General features: G+C 37.8%; 2 protein-coding genes across 4 annotated transcripts in view; one reads left to right on the forward strand and one right to left on the reverse strand.

Annotated features, from left to right (window-relative positions):
- The first annotated feature begins 226 nt into the window (after positions 1-226).
- Positions 227-4,592, forward strand: bcap29 (B cell receptor associated protein 29). 3 transcript variants are annotated; one of them, XM_087850950.1, is made up of 8 exons: positions 227-305; positions 820-957; positions 1,683-1,783; positions 1,964-2,111; positions 2,184-2,319; positions 2,726-2,828; positions 2,967-3,067; positions 3,430-4,592. In XM_087850950.1, the coding sequence occupies exons 2-8, from the start codon at positions 866-868 to the stop codon at positions 3,463-3,465; spliced, it is 717 nt and encodes a 238-aa protein (XP_087707076.1). In that variant the 5' UTR covers positions 227-305; positions 820-865; the 3' UTR covers positions 3,466-4,592. The 3 variants fall into 3 exon arrangements, with proteins under 3 accessions (XP_087707076.1, XP_087707077.1, XP_087707078.1); XM_087850951.1 differs by lacking the exon at positions 227-305 and adding an exon at positions 330-658; XM_087850952.1 differs by lacking the exon at positions 227-305 and adding an exon at positions 663-736.
- Positions 4,593-4,761: 169 nt separating this feature from the next.
- The window catches only part of LOC102792505 (solute carrier organic anion transporter family member 1C1-like), a 40,077-nt gene continuing 28,145 nt past the window's right edge, over positions 4,762-16,693 (reverse strand). Inside the window, exons 10-15 of the mRNA XM_006802051.3 lie at positions 15,682-15,877; positions 14,394-14,559; positions 11,856-12,028; positions 8,596-8,660; positions 8,282-8,399; positions 4,762-7,843 (exon numbers count right to left, since the gene is read on the reverse strand). Of these exons, the coding sequence (XP_006802114.2) occupies positions 7,606-7,843; positions 8,282-8,399; positions 8,596-8,660; positions 11,856-12,028; positions 14,394-14,559; positions 15,682-15,877 (956 nt within the window). The 3' untranslated portion in view covers positions 4,762-7,605. The remainder of the gene's footprint in view (positions 7,844-8,281; positions 8,400-8,595; positions 8,661-11,855; positions 12,029-14,393; positions 14,560-15,681; positions 15,878-16,693) is intronic.

Here is a 16,693-nt window from a genome sequence, read left to right on the forward strand (position 1 = left end):
CAAGTAATTAATTATTTGCCTTCAACGTAAATGTCACAATCTTCCCTATAACGAAAATCTTCAATATCATAAAATGAAAGGGGTGTTAAAACAGCACTACAGTTTAAAAAGGAATAGCAATAACTGAGGAAAATAATTGTACGTAGGACGGACCGCATTTATATTGTTAGATTAAAAAATGTAATAGCGCCACAGCTTTTATTTTGAAAAACTGCAACGGAAGCTATTTTTTCAGAAGAGGCGGTAGGAGGACTCGTTGATGGAGGAAGACAAACTTTGCCCTGTTTGATTTCAAAAGCTAACTAGTAAGTATCTCAGTTGCTGCTTTTACGGTATTTTGGAAGTTTCATATATGTCTACTTGGAATCTAGCATAACGTGTTATAGCAGGCCTTCTAATAGTCTTAAATAGTTTTTAAAAATGTATGTTTCTATATCACCTGCGTTAGTTGCATGTTAGCGTTAGCTAATGTGTTAATGCAAGCTTGATACTGAACGCTGGCTAAAGATGGAAGAGTGAAATCGCTGAAAGTACCTAGCCGTTAAACATATAAACGAGCACTTTATTTGCACGTATTTGTTGCGGTGATGCTGTGAAACCAGGTTACAGTAACAGCGGTTTGACAGTTCACTCCAAGCCTCTGCGAGCTTCCGTGAAGGTGAATAGACTGGTTTCGAGATTATTGCAGTCTTTTTCAACGGTAGTGTTATTACTGAGAAATGGCCACGTACGATAGGTAGCTTACCTTCTCTGTACCTGAAAGTTTGTTGAGGGAGGCTGGTGAGACCAATTCCTTTCCCTTTTCTTCTTTTCTGTTAGGTTTCCGGTCTTTTGGTTGGTTTAGCTTCAGAAGCCATCAGCAAAGATGACGTTGCAGTGGACTGCTGTGGCTCTCTTTCTCTATGTGGAAATTGGCGTCATTGTCATCCTCTGTTTACCCTTTATCTCTGCCAGGAGGTAGGTATAACTATCACTCTGTTCTCAAGTTGAATATGGTTTTGCACTCAGGTCTCTGTTGACAAAGGAGACCCTTTCTTCTTCTTTTGGTAGCTGAGTTTTGGGGTACCCACAGTGGATCCATCTCATCCTATCTCTTCTGTCAAACCAACCCAGCTGTCCTCCTTCACTACATTCACGGATCTCTTCTGTGGTCTTCCTCTTTTCCTTCTCATGTTGAGTAGCTCAACATCTTTTGTCCAGTATATCCACTATCCCTGTGCACATGCCCAAACCATCTCAACCTTGCCTCTCTAAACTGCTCAACCTAAGATGTCCCTCTGATGTATGCATTTCTAATCTTGTCTGTTCTGATAACTCTCAAATTAAAATCTGCCAACATCTTTAACTCACACATCATAGCAGGTCTCTCTGAACATTTCCTTTCACCTTTGCTGACATCCTTCTGTCACAAATTACCCCTGAAACTCATTTACACCCACTCCACCCTGCCTGAACTCATTTCTTCATCTGTATTGTGCACTTTGTGGTACTTTGGATTGCTGAAAAAGGTACTAACTAAACACTAAATAATGACGACATTGTGCATATGTGTCAGGTTTGTCTCACCACTGGCAGCAAAGTGTGGTGTTTGTTTCTGCGTCAAATATACTGTCAGCTGTAGTAATCCTGTAAGAAATGTTATGTTGTGCACCATAGTGATGTGACTTCAAATGTTTGTGCAGATGGCAGAGCATTTTCCAACTGAGGATCTGGAGTTGGATGTCGAGATTCTGGAATAAAGTGTTTCTCACCATGATCATAATACTCATTGTTCTCTTCCTCGGTAATCAAACAATCATCCCTGTCTGTATTTTTAATGCTACTTTTGGACTTATGGCTGATTTCTTTTTCTTTTTGTCTGATTAAAAAAATATAAAAAATCTTGTGACGATCATACAAGTTAAAACTCAAATCTCTGTATAGTAACTCATCTGTCTGTCTTATTGTTTTGTGGTTTTTAAAGATGCTGTCCGTGAAGTGAGAAAGTATTCATCTAAAGAGCACGGCGCCGATGCCAAGCTGCAACCAAATATGTTCGACCACTTGCACATGAAGCTTTTTAGAGCCCAGAGGAATCTGTACATCTCTGGTTTTGCCGTCTTCCTGTGGCTGTGAGTCTGAGCTCTAATACAACACCTGGACTTTGAACCTGGCTTTCCTCTAACCTTTGTGTGTTTTTGCAGCGTTATGAAGCGACTGATCACTCTGATTAATCAGCTAGCGTCAGCGTCTGGGACTACGGCTGCTCTTCAAGCACAGGCTGAGAATGCTAACCAGACTGCTGAGAAATACATGAAAGACAATGAACTGTTGAAACAGGTAATGGCACAAAGATCTGTTATTTGTAATCAATAACCCACTTTGAACTGCATGTGGGGAAACTCATATTGGTCAGGGAATAAGTTACGCAGTTATTGAATGATAAAACAGAATTTCAAAGTCCAGATTTTAATAGCACATATTAGCTTGTTGCTTACATAATCTAAAGCTATATTAACAGAGTACCCAGTTGATTGTAATCATATAAAGATGAATTGAAATGAAAGCTACCCAACTCAGCTTTAACCCTTAATCCACATCCAGAGCATATTTTATGTTTATAGCCTGCTCGATGGTTTGACTGTTCAGTTTGTACGCCTGGAATATGCATAGTGTTTTCCACTGGAGTTACTGGGATAACTATATTTGACTGAAGATTTGAATATATGTATTTTTATGTTATCAGACTCTGATGGAAGGGCGGGGTGATAGGGCTACTGCTGAGGGCATGGACCTGCTAAGGAATGAAGTAGAGAAACTGAAAGAAGAACTGAAGACTTCTGGAGACGGTTAATATCTGTGTATATTTCAGTCCTCTACACCTTCCCTGGAAACAAATGTAGCTTTTATAACTTGTCAGTTTCTGTAGACAAAGACATGGGGGGTGGGAATTCCTTGTTCTCATGTGTCATTGTTTTCCTCTCCAGGTCTGAAGAAGTCTCATTCAGAGGCAGATGTAATGAAGAAACAGATGGAGGGCCTCGCCAGGGAGTATGACAGGCTGTTGAAAGAACACCAGGAGCTCCAGGTAATGCTGAGCTCTGAACACAGCAGGGTGATGATTTGCTGGGTCGTTCACTAGCTAGATGTAACAATTCAAAGTGACATTCAAGACAATTAACATCAGGCAGGCAGCCTCGGATCAGCAATGTGGTCCCTCCATATTTCGTGATCAAAGAAGCCATCAATTTATCATTTAAGCTTAGGCCTCGAGTATGTTTTGAAACATTTAAAGCACAAATCACTAGTGAAAGACTGCAAATTCTGTTCACTTTCAGGTTTTCATCCATTTCTTTAACAACTAACTGACACTTTGAACCTTTATGGAGTGTTGACTTGTATAATACAGTATACTATTTTAACTGATATTTTCATTTTCTCTCCTTTCAGAATCTGCAAGACAGTGGAAATAAAAAGGAAGATTAGATGAAAAGTTAAAGGTTAAAGTGTTTACTTAGCTCAGTCACAGACAATTGCACCACATGCTTTACCATCTGTAACACCGTGTGTCGTAGTATTTAATTACAAATTAAAGACCGGCTCATCTGAGGAACATGCTTTCGGCTGGTAGCAGCAATGGTTTCAAAAGACTTAAACCTTTATTAGAGCACGAGACTGGCTTAAATGGAATGAGTAATATCTGTTTCTGCCTGGTGCAGCCTGACTAAGAGGATTTTCTTTTTCAAGGGTGTGCTATCGGGCAGATTAATTGTGCAAAGCAATTGGAGTTCAGTTAGTAAGTGACTCAGGACTGATCACAGAGCACTTAATATATCAAATATCAAACAAAATGAGTGTTTTCTGTCTCATTTGTTTTTGCCACTTTGCACAAGATATGGGGAAAGTTGAGGCGATCTATAAATGTGGTGAAATGGTTAGAAAAATATTTTTATGCTAAAGGTTTTCTCTTGTTTTTGTGCAGCCACTTGCAGCTTAACTTTAGTATGCAAATACAGACTGCATGTACAGATGCACTGAGATAAATGAGCTTCACTTTTGTTTTGCGGTATTTCAGCCGATGTGCCAGATGTTATACCTGTACAGCTATAATGGATGACAGTAGTTAGAGGTTTTAGCCAGTATCTGTTTGTTTTTGTGTCTGTGTTTAGTTTTTTTTTCCTTTAATTTGAAGTTGTAAAAAGATCTGGCACATAAAGTAAAACTTTTTTTTTTTTTAAGTCATAGTTAGGTTTTTGTCTGGATGTTCTTCACATGCTCAATTTTGTGTTAAGGTGCACAGTTTGCTGGGATTCATATTTTATGTCACAAAAAAAGATTGTCTTTGTTTTTTTTTTAATATATATTTTTTGTATATCTTTTAATTATCCAAACAAAACAAATCCATGTCACTGTGAAACAGGACCTGCGATTGTCATCACCACATATTTAAATGTTTGCTTTTTATTAGTGATTTACCATTGTTCATTTTCCCGGTAATATAAATACATGTTCATGTTGCGCTCTGCTGTTTGGACGTAAAAATCAGATTTAAGTGCCTTTCCAGTGGACGTAGAAAGCAGAATTTTCTTTAATAAAGGTTATTTTTTCCTGCACTTTGTTTTGAATTCTTAACACAAACTCTGTTAATCATTTATCTGAATTTCAGGAGCAGGACCACACTTCCCTTCTGGTCCGTGTGCCTCCTGCACTACAACCATTTTTTTCTTTTTTCATTTTCCCAGCTAATGAAACAAATCACAAAAAAAACATAATGTGATTGGGTATTAAAATTCTTTATTTTAATATTTCATTTAAGATATTTCTTGAAATTTTACAAAAATAATCCAAGAAAATTATTTACATTCTGATTTCTTTAATGCAAGTAAATGCCTTACATTATTGAGATAATGACTTTCTTTCTCTACACCGTTCTGAGTTTGTCAGCCTGAAACTGAACCTGAAGATGACACAGTCACCTCATGCTGCAACTTACCCAAATAGTACGTGTGTTGTGGGTCCACGGCTCCTTTGAAAAACGTAAATTCATGACCTTGAAATAAAACTGGTGACTGCAAAATTAAATTGAATGCCTTTTTTGAGTCACACTGAACATTCTGTTACTGGAGCAATATCACTTCACCCTGATATCTAAAAATAAAAAAAAATGGGACTGACTAAATCTGATTTGGCACTTGAGTGGAAAGTTATAGGAAACTTCAGAATATTCATAACAGCAGTGCAATGCAAGAAACCTTCCTTCAATCCACATGCTGTTTTTAAAGTTTAACAGTTTACCATGTTTTTAAAACCCAATTTTGCCAAATTTCATCTATCCACAAATCAAGCAAATACTTTCAGTTAAGGTCCCCTAAGCTACCAAACCAGAAGCCGTATTTAGATTACAGGTTCTCCTCAGCGATGAGTTGCTGATAGCCCACAGCAGAACAGCAATACAAAAGCTACATGGTAAATAGTGTTCATTTTCAATAGAGTTTATGCTACTATAAATATTATCTATAAATATTATAAACTATGAAACCAGCATATTACTTAAAACGCACAGCTCCCGTTGAAAGTGACAAATACCACAACATGTGATGTTGAGGTGTTTGTCACTTGTAATAACAGGACAGATGATGCTTTTTATCATGAAAATATACAATCACATAAGGACATATGTGTATAAATATATATTTGTATTTATTTTATTTGTGTGTGTGTGTGTTGGGGGGGCACGGGGGAGGGGTTTGCATTATCAATACTTCTGAATACACTTTAGTGTCAGTGGTAGGATGTACCCTAAGCTTTATCATTTCTGTCTGATCCACTTACTGCTGTTGGAACTGTCCGAAGAAAATAATACTCCGGGAAAGTGTGTCTTTATTAAAAAGTCTGTCAAATCCTTTACCACGTTTTGAATTTTAAACTGGGCAAATTTAGTCTTTCTGCTGATGTACATATAAAGGGCATCTGGTATTGCACAAATGTGTCAATCAAAGAGATTGCACTAAAGAAAAGTGTTGCAATGAGTCTCAATAATCGGTGCTCGACTTTCAACCATATCAATACTTTGGGCATGAATTTGAATGCATTCCAGAGATCACGACTTCATCAGTCATTGCAAAACATCACATCAGAGCAGCTAGTGTACCCTCAGATAATTTCATCAGATCCCTGAACAGAGTTTTAGTTTAAGCAGTCAGATATTTGCTCTCAATGAAAGGAAATGCTAAACAAAAAAAGTCCAGGATTTCAGTGACAGACTGGGATAAAAAGAGTTCTTTAAAAAAAAAAAGTTGTATAAAATTTAAAAAATGCTACATACTCGATTCATACAACTGAGAAATCACTGTCAGATTTTACAAAAATGGGGTTAATGTTTAAGAGAAGAAAGGGGAGATAAAATTGTGACATTGGCATAAAGACACACATAAAGAATACAAAGGTAGAAACACCAACCAGTGAAACGCATGACGATGGAAACAGAACTTTTACATATCAGCAACAACAATCACACACAGTGTTTTCTTCTTCTTCTCCTTTTTTTTTTTTTACAGTAAGTACTTTATCAGTGTTGCAACAATACAATCTCTGCCTTTTCCAAGGCACAGCAACGGTTATTTAATACCAGAGCCTGGGGAGCCCAACTGAGAAGTTTAAGATGCAAATTTGATCTGATACCAGCTATTAACAGCTTTAGTCAGTTGTGTGTGTGAAACTAAAACATTTGCACCACTCAGAGGCTCTCATGGCTCTAGAGTTGGAAAAAAGCAGAGCTGTTTGCTGAAGCAGATTTCACTAAAATACAATTCCCATTTCTAGTGATTATGAATATCAACGGACCCAAAGTTCACATCCAGAAAGCACAAAAACAACAAACTGCTATACACTCACAACTTTGGGCTTTAAGTAAAAAGCAAAAATGAATCGTTTTTTCCTAAACGAGTAAAGATCCGATGATCTGAAATTTAAAAGTAAAATGAAATTGTTTTTTAAAGATCTCTGAAACACACATTAAGAGGTAACAGTTGAGTGAATGAGGCACATACCGAAACATCATATCAATATCCTCCAAGTGTTACTGAAACGAGCAATTCTACAACTCATTTAAAGGAGAAAAAAATATCTCAGGTCTATAAAGGTCAGATTTTTCTTTTTAGGACATATCAGTTTGCTGTTGTGCCTCTGGTTTATAAGGCCACTTTACCTCTTCGGTTCTGTAACACTACTGTCAGCTGGAATAACTTTGAAAGAAGGATCTTAAAGAGGCAGCTTTTGAAATGCTGGTGTTTAAAATAGTACTGTTTTGCAGTAGTCTGTACAAGTCACATTTCCTAACTGATATTTTTCTTCAACTCAAAAATATCGTATGTTTGTATTTTTTTCTTAAAAGGAAAAACAGCATGTACATTCAAGAAATATTTCAGTCACATCAAATTTCTGTCAGATTTACAAAGCCTTTACACATCCAGCAGTACAAATATAGAATTTCTGTTTTACATGAGATGACTGGACCAAAAGTGATTCCCTGCAAATCTTGTTTTCATGCGAGCGAGCGTGCATGTGTGCAGCGGCGCTCTGGACATACTGTGGGTATATATGCGGCCGTCAGCTCTGCTGGCTCTGTCAAAGTCGTGTCTGCCTATCTGTGCTGTTCTCTGATGGGTGGTGTGGCTGGTCAGAATTAGAAATAACCAACTCTTCCTTCCTGAGCACGTCCAGTTCGGTTCCACCGTTCCTCAGAGCTCCGTGGATGGCGCTTCGTTCCTCCTCCTTCAGCTGTCGACTGAGCAGGATGAAGCCCGGGATGCAAATAATAAAGGAGATAGTCCGTAGGCTCAGAGTCAGGCCCAGGTATGCTATTCTGAGAGGCACGAAAAAGATTGATTTGATGAAAATGAGCAAAATTTGGCAAGACATCAGACAAGAGTTGGTGATTAATTAATGCTGCAATAGATTCCCTATGTTGAGATGTACCAGAAAATTGAGTTAGGGTAATTAGATAATATTTATTAATGTTTAATAATCATAATTTGGAAGCTATAAACAGGAATTATAATGTCTCGCGTATAGCTTCCAGGGGTCACAGAAAAACTAGAAAACAAGAAGTAGGGTAGGCAAGAGGTTACTGCCAATTCAGTTCAAATTCAATTGAAGTATTTCCAGTTAAGCATCAGCAAATAAATGAGATTAGGTCTGGTCTACAGAAGGTCACACTTAAGGCTGCATTGTGAATTGAATGTTTGGACTAATTAAAAAAGGGGATTCACAAACGACTGAATAGTACATGTGTAAGTACAACCTGTAGGCGGTGGTGTTGTATATTCGACAGGCTCCTATGCCCCCACACCTTTTCTGACCCCATTTTAGACATGTGGTGTCAATGATGGCTCCAAAGTAAATGGGTGCTGGGATCCCTGCTGTGAGACAAAGGAAACAAAGTCTTTTCACAGTCACGTCTCCTAAAATTAAAACAACAGGTAACAGCGAACGCTATTTTGAAAAATCTGAACAAACATTTTATGACTAAACTTGGACAAACAAAGCAAAGGTTTTCAGGAAGAGTTAAACCAAGATCAAATCCCAGAACATTCCCGACTACCGAACAAGTCTTACCAAGGGTCCGTGTTGCCAGTGCGTGGAAACCCAGGGCCAAAGATTTCAGCTGTGGTTTGATGCACCTGCATAAATAAATAAATAAATAAATAAATAAATAGAATATGGTTACTATCATTTAAATCAGTTTCTATTGTTACTGGACAAAAAAAAAAAGCCTATTAGGTAACATCAGAAGTAATGCCACTGTTACTCAAGCCAGTGTACATGTAAATACAAAATGTAAACCATAGCTGTTCCACTTAAACAACAAAATATATGACATTTGATAAAACTGTTAAGAGGAACTTTTACCATTCCTATGGAAACTAAACCGGCTTTCTGATCTCTGAAAATGAACAGAGGAATAATAAGATGACTATTCACGCACAGCGCAAAGTCACTACATTCCTGCCAGGCCACTGGAATCCAACAGTATCAGCTGACATGGCTTTAAGACGTCCTACGTTTGTGTGTTAAGTGTGTGCTTATGTGCTCGCATATAGGAGGGTGTAATTCCCTTAGCATAAATCTCTTCACTTGAAAAACACACCCGAGTTGGATTTATAGGGAGAACAAAGCAGAAAATAAATGATTAGCACACGCATGTATGGAATATCTCACAGCATGTCACTGTAAAGTCCACAGTTAACCACCAGAGGCCGCTGTGTGGCAGAAAATTTGAAGCCTGGTTGATGACACATGATTTTGGGTTTGTATACCACCTATACCTCTGGTAAAATCCTGAAGATGTGCGAGATGTTTCTGTACAACATTGATGCTGTTTTTGTGTACACAAATAAGACTGGTTGTGTCAGTGTATTGGATCCAGGAGTGGAAATGCTTCTATGATAAGACTTAGAAGATTACTTGTATCATCAAGCAGGCTCTGCGAGTGAACGGCCCTACAGCTATCCCACAGGCATGTGAACAACTTTCAGGAAAGACTGAACACAGAACAGTCTAAAATGCATTTTTTGCTTCAGCTGGCAGGATTAACTATATAACAGGTACAAGGGAGCTGCTATAAAGCGTAGTCTTGGATTACATTTATTTTACTATTAGATGTCTACTTGACACTCAAGAGTTATTGTCATAAATCAAATAAATCAGTTTATTAGCCACAGGTCAGCTAGTCAAAATGTTCACCTGTCACTTTCTGGGCTCACAAAGTTTAAAGCAGTAAGCATTTCGTATACTACGACCCTCAGCACTGTTTTTAGCCAGTCATCGTTCACTTTAGGTAACTTAGTATTCAGCTGCAGCTGCAACACTGATTGTTGGGGTTTGTAAAGTCTCTCTATACCTGCTGCTGAGCTAAACGAATTCTTCATTGTTATTGAATTTAACCTTGAGTAATGTGATTGTGGAAACTGACACTGGTAATTACCAGTGTGCTAAGGAGCATATCATAGTTTTGAATAACAGGCATGATACGTGTGCTTCCACACATTGAGATCAGACATGTCAGCAAGGTAACAGTATCTGTTTTATACTTTCCAGTGTCACTGAAATCATTTGTGACTAGCAGAGCAAAGATTTGCCCTCACCGTCATTCTCAACTAGCCACTGGAACAAATATTGGGTTTTTTTAAATATTAATTTGACAAAGTCCCTTTTTTATAAGTTTGGCAGACAAACAAATCCACAAACAAGTATGCAGCCACTGCTAATAACAGGAAGTTTATACAAGGCTTTATGAAAACAAGCTCCAAAGTTTGCAGTAGTGAAACAAGCAGGTATAAAATTGTGTAAAAGTCAATGGTAACTACAACAAATGACATTAAACATTTAGGACTGACTCAACTACTACAGTAGTAGTAGTACAGTACAGGGCTTGTTCTAAAGAGTCCAAATTATATGATATGCCCTTCATATGCAAAGCATGCACATGCAACATGTACAGCATTAGGTCTTTTCAGATGGACTGTGTGGGCATCTCTGTGTATCTTATTTATCCAAGCCCCATCTATAGTCTAACTCAGGGATGTCAAACATAAGGCAAGGCGGCCTGGCAAAGACTCTGATCCAGTCCATTGGATAGATTTGGAAAATGTGCATGATGACATAGATTTTGGACTTTTTCTATCAGTCCAAACACTCCCACATGGATGTTCACAATACAAAGTAATTCAATTATAGCTTTCTGTAATTCAGGCTTTGTTTTTGCAGAAGCGTGTCATTGTCACTATGTGATTTGCTCATGAATGTGCTTTGTCAACATATTATTTTTATTATCTCTTCATATGAGAAAACAAAAACTGCAATAATGACCTATATTAATTATTAGAGATCACCGAAATCTACTGATTGTTCGTTATCAATTAGAAAACAGATTTTTTAAATATTGATTTATATGTTTATTTATATTGGCCGCAGACTCATGCTGCATCAGAGATGGCTGCAGGAAGTCTGTGCTCAGTCACAAGGCATAACTCTGTGTACATGCTGATTAATTAGTATAACAACATTTTATTAAATCTGAATTGGTTCAAGATGTTAGTATTTCCGTGTGTAAGAGCCAATTAAAGGTTAATTTTATTGGTACTGGTAAAATGATTAGAGGAGAAATATACATGTTTGATGTTAAGAATATAATTTCTAGTTAATTTCAAAATACTGTTTTGTTAAAGGTATAGAATATAGAAGTGCGATATTCTAATGCGCTTTTTAGTATTTTGGGCTTCCGGCACACTGTAATTACGTAGTTGGGGAGTCGGATAAGCTGGAAGCAACACAGTTTTTTGACCGAGTCTTGCCATGTAAATTAAAAGTTTCAATAAACATCTTTTTTGAAAGAAAAGTACCTGGACTTGCTCGCGTTTCAAATGCATGTTGCCGGACCGACTCCTAAAGGTGGTACAGAAGAGTGAAATAGAGACGGAGTGCCGCCACTACACCGTGTTTCTGTGTGCGGCAATGGAAAAATGTTCATCGTGACCAAAGTTTTTTTGTCTTTGCTTTTTCGACCTCTGTTTGTCTGCATGCCAGGCGTGGCACAGCCTCAACAAGCCACACTTTCGAGCAAAATACTGGCAAGGAAATGTTGGCTGTTCTTTGAGTGAACCTCCCAATTGTCCACTGTTATCCCAAACCCAGGTGTGTGGGGATTTCAAGGTAAGGAAAATACTAAACAGTACAAGAAATGCTTGTTGTACCACCTTAAATAGACGGTTCTAAAAGTTTGAAATTGAGGCTTGATATAAATGCTAATACAATTACAGGGATAATGTAGTTATTTCAAGATCCTTTCTCATTATATGTCTTAAATTTAATCTGACCTGATAAGAAGCATGTATCCTGGTGTCCCCCCAAGAGAGATGATAAAGGAAGTGATGACAGAGAGAGCCAGGAAGTACGGGAACATCCTGTCACAGTCGTCCTTTTGAGGGCAGTGACCTGTACTGGCCGTAAAGTTACCAGCCACACCGACACAGGAACAGTTAGAGAAGACCTGGAGAGACACGCATATTCCACACATATGACCATATAGCTAGACACAGACAACTACAGACAAATTAACAGAAAAACCAGTGTGCGTGTGTGTGCCCAACACCTTACTGAGATAGAGGGAGTTCAGAGAGGGTTTTCCTTTATTTTGTCACTAGCCTGTATACATAGAATTGCAAACTAAATTTATATACAAATCAAAAGATGATAGTAGTTTTTAATGTCTTTTTTATAGAAAAAGTGCAGAAAGATTTTGCAAAACATGAGGTGCAAAAACAATGTCGCTGTACAAAAATACAATAAATAATGAGAATTACCATTCAGACATACTGGCACAGGTTACGTTTAATGGAAAAAGTGATACACGGCATGTTATTTCTCAAATACAACCCCTGGGACAATAACAGTGCTATGTGCATAAAAGTGGACACTGTTCAAGTCAATATTCAGTTATTGATTTGGGATGCTGCACAACTCTGTCCATGTTTTTTAGATGCTGACTTTTGGCTTCCTTATGCTGACTTCCAGTAGAACAGATTTTAACATTTTATTACTTGTTTTTAAGTCACTAAATGGACTTTAGCATCCTCTTACCTTTCTGGACTTTGAACTATTCCTATTTTAACTATTCCTAATAAATCTTTAAAGTCAGCTGATTTGACTAAAACACAGAGCAGGCCAGGCCTTTGCTGTAATCAAACCTAAACTTTGCAACAGTTAGCCTCTTCAAATTAGCACCTCTACAACCCTTGAGATGTTTAAAACTCACTTAAAGACACGCCTTTACTCCTTAGTGTTTAAATTTGACTGAGTTTTGATGCGTTTCTTTTCTTTTTGTTTCTTGCTTTTCTTGTTATTTCTCTATTTCCCTGCTGTTTTATTCTATTTAGTTGTAAAGCACTTTGGCCAACCTGTGTTGTTTTAAAATGTGCTAATAAATAAATTAACTTGACTTAACTAACTTGTCCCAACGTTTTTACACCATAAGACAGTTTTAAGCAGTTTAGTAAATCTAGCATTAAACTCCCTCATTTTGAATTTAGCTGGTTAAAAAAACCTCACTTACTGATTAACAGAAAACTTCAAACACAAGCCTTTAGTCAATCAAACTTTCTTTAAATAAAGACAATCATATACGAGTCTTCATAGTTTACTTTTACATGGCAGTCATATCTTTACAGGCAAATAATACCCAGGAAGTAAGCAACCAAATGAATGTAAAACATTGTGTACAGCGATTTAGAGAGGCTGCCTCCACTGTGTAAGGAACTCCCTGGCCTAAACTAAGTGGACTATTTCCTGCTGTGTGCTACATGTTAGAAAAAGGAACAGTGGAAAATATCCAAATCTAATTCTCATGAAACTCTCCAAGGTTCATGTGTGAAAACAGCTTGAAAGCACTGGCTGTGTGGGCTTCCCTTAAAGGCCCTCAGTCACATGCTTGCTCCCTAAAACAGCACTTAGTCATCAAAACTGTGAATACCCTTTCTTGATAACTGCACGAATCAATAAATAACAATTAAAGCAGACTTATCATAATTAATATAGTTTCACAAGGGTGGAGGATCATTTTAAACACTGCCAAAGGTCTGCGCATGTGCAAGTCATCACCAAAAGCCGAAAGCATGACGTCAAAGAGAGGGGATTTCCTTAATATGGTCAGAGTGGCCTTAAGGGGAGAGGAGCTAAAATTGCCTATTTCAGACAGAAACATGCACTTTTGAATGTGAATCATGTAAAGTTAATTTAATAAAGTGCAAGAATTAGCATAAAAAGTCCCCTTTTAAAAACCAGCCATGAGCCGTAAAGACCGACACAGCCTGGTTCCAGATCACTGATCTGCTGCCCACGTTTGAGATTTTACCAGCAATTCAATTTAATGCAATGAAATTAGTGTCTTATTCTTATTTTTTATCTTATATTGGTCAAGTTTACAGGAATAGAAGATTGTACAACTCATTTTGTTATTTTCTCATATTAAAGCATGTATCTTGTGGGCAAGTGTTACGACGTTTTCTCATGAAAACTGTATTTATTCTCACAATGGAGAATAAATGAATGCACAGTCATGAATGAGTGACAGAAGATCTCTTCTCACTAACATTTAGTTTTTAAAAAAAAGAGAATTATGCCTTGAAGTTCACGCCAAACGACTTTTATGGCAAAACAGTGTGTAATCCAAATGAAACGTAGAAACCCACTTCTGAGAAAAATGCATGTTTTTCTGAGCCAGCCAAGGTTACGCAGTTGGGATGTAAGACTACTCCAAGTTTTAAAACAGACGAGACACTAACAAAGTTTTTTGCCTCATAATTTCCAACCGATTCTGTTTGTACAGTATTTACTTTCTGAGCCGCTTGTAAACTTACTGTGTTTTTTCCTGAGCCAGCAGAGGTGGTGCAGCCAGCCAGACACGGAGAAACATATGTGATGCCGTTCTCGCCGCAGACTGGGTCCCAGTCGCTCGATGAACAAACGCACTTTGAGTTGCAGTCTGTGAAGAGCGGGTGCTTATCATACGATATCCTATCGATGCTGGAAGATAGATGATAAGAAAGAAGTACAACTCAGAAAGAAGTACAACTCAGAAACAAATACAATTATTTACAATTTTGCATATATTTTATATGGATTTTGAGTTTCTAGGGATACATTAGACATACGTTATCAAGGTGATATGGCAAATTTGTTAGCAAAGTGCAGCATATTCAGTCACTCTTCCTGGCCTACAGACAAATGTAGGTCAGTTGTTTTGGTGGATTTTTTGGTCCATCATCTCCTGAGAGGAATATCCTGCTGTTTATTTCCTAAATCGTCGCCATCTAGTTTACCCAGCAAAATTCAGACTATATCTTGAGCTCAGACTGTTAAGTAAGCTGCAGATTTAATTCCCACAGTTCTCTCTAGATTCATCACTACAAGCAACCCCCTTTTTATACGGTTACAATGTAATCTGTAATAACATGAAATATTACCGCTTTAAATAAACACAGTCAAACTTGCATGTTTCCAATCATCAGTGTCTTCAAAAATGACTGGCGCCAGAGCAATCCTCCTTCATTTATGAAACTAAATAAGCGAGATGTTGAGCATTATTTTCCACATTCCATATTTTATTTACCACATGCAGTGTTTGGTTTTTAAATTGGTTTTCGAGCTTCGGCACATTCGCTGCGTGGACTAATTAGCACGCTGCACCCCTCTGGCTACTTTTAACTTTTCATCTCAGCAGTGTCACTTCAGTTGTGTTTGAATACTGACGTGCATTATTAGGCAAACCCAGAGGATGATTTTGTGTTGGTTTCAGCTTGTAATCACCTACTGGTTCCCAAAAATGCTTAACAAAAGGGTTCCTCGTGCTCCTTTATTTGCAGCTCCATGGAAATGTTGCCAGTTCTGCTTAAATATGAGTCGACATCCTCATGATTAAATGGACTTTTATCATACATTTTCTTTTTTGAGAAATCCCTTTTGCACATCAACTCTGATGCACGATATGAAACATTTAAATAACGTGTTGCTTTCAGCCACCATAGTGAGGAATCGTTCAAATATTAGATGGCCAACTCTGCTGCGTTTAATAGTTTGGAGGAAAAATAAATTTTCCAGACAAGTAGCCATTAACCTCGACACATCATATAATCGCCTCTGACTCACTTGTCATATGAAAGTGTCACCCCGGCCACCTTGGCATTCTCACAACTCATTGCGAAGAAGAACAGTGACAGGATGTAACCAATAAGGGATGTGCCAAAGGCGAACTTGGCTGCTCCCATGATGTTCAGCTTCAGCCTCTTCATCAGCAGACCTCCAGAAAACATCCCCAGTGCCACAGCTGGGATATTTATCACACCTGAGATTAAAGGAAACAGCAAAGCACATGATTAATTAGATGCTGTTTAAAAGGCTAGATCAGGATTCGAACAACGAATGATGGTAACATTTTAAATTTTTCATCAAAGCTTCACTATTGTTTTTCAGATACCTGCTTATCCTACCTTGCAAGTAAACTATTGAGGCAGCTCCGGAGGTAAAATAACCCTACACTAGTTCCAAGTTACCATGATCAAAAAAGAACCATGCTTTTTATCTTTTTATAGCTTTATTTAACATCAATGTGGAGACATGGTCTTTTATCTACATCCATGTCATTAGCTCTGGTCACTAATATTACATTCTCTTTCATATGCAGCCAGTCTGGTCAGCGCAGGCATCTCCCTTGATGAGACCACATGAACCTAGATATTTTCATTTTACGCTATGAACTTCATTAGATATTTTATTTCATGTGCAAAGTAGTTCTCATATTCACAAAGCTCCAGTCTCTGCAGCTGTGGCTGTTAGTGGATTGAATTAGAATATAGCTAACCCAGCTCTCCTTTCTCTAACAAGATCCACTCCCTGAAGTTCTATTTCTGCTTCATCCAACAAATGTAAAAGAGAAGAAGGAGGAGGGTAACGCTGAATGGACAGAAAGCCCATAAATCTTTTATAATTACCATGTTAAACACATGATTCCTGCATTATAACGCCATTTCCATACTTGACGCTAGAATTCATTTGATCAAACAAGGGACGTCCGAGTCCTTTTTCTCCCATACAATATGAAACAAGCTGGAAAGCTTTCCCTAGTTGTCTGTGATCATTTTCAAGTGTAACACACTAATAA

The sequence above is a fragment of the Neolamprologus brichardi genome, chromosome 14 (genome assembly GCF_056152115.1).
Source record: "Neolamprologus brichardi isolate AB-2024 chromosome 14, ASM5615211v1, whole genome shotgun sequence".
NCBI lineage: Eukaryota > Metazoa > Chordata > Actinopteri > Cichliformes > Cichlidae > Neolamprologus > Neolamprologus brichardi.

Excerpts from the sequence above, each read along its gene's own strand:
- bcap29 (XM_087850950.1), top strand. The coding sequence starts at position 866 with ATGACGTTGCAGTGGACTGCTGTGGCTCTCTTTCTCTATGTGGAAATT. Across the intron at positions 2,320-2,725 it reads ACAATGAACTGTTGAAACAG|ACTCTGATGGAAGGGCGGGG; the intron begins GTAATGGCACAA and ends TTATGTTATCAG. Across the intron at positions 2,829-2,966 it reads ACTGAAGACTTCTGGAGACG|GTCTGAAGAAGTCTCATTCA; the intron begins GTTAATATCTGT and ends TTTCCTCTCCAG.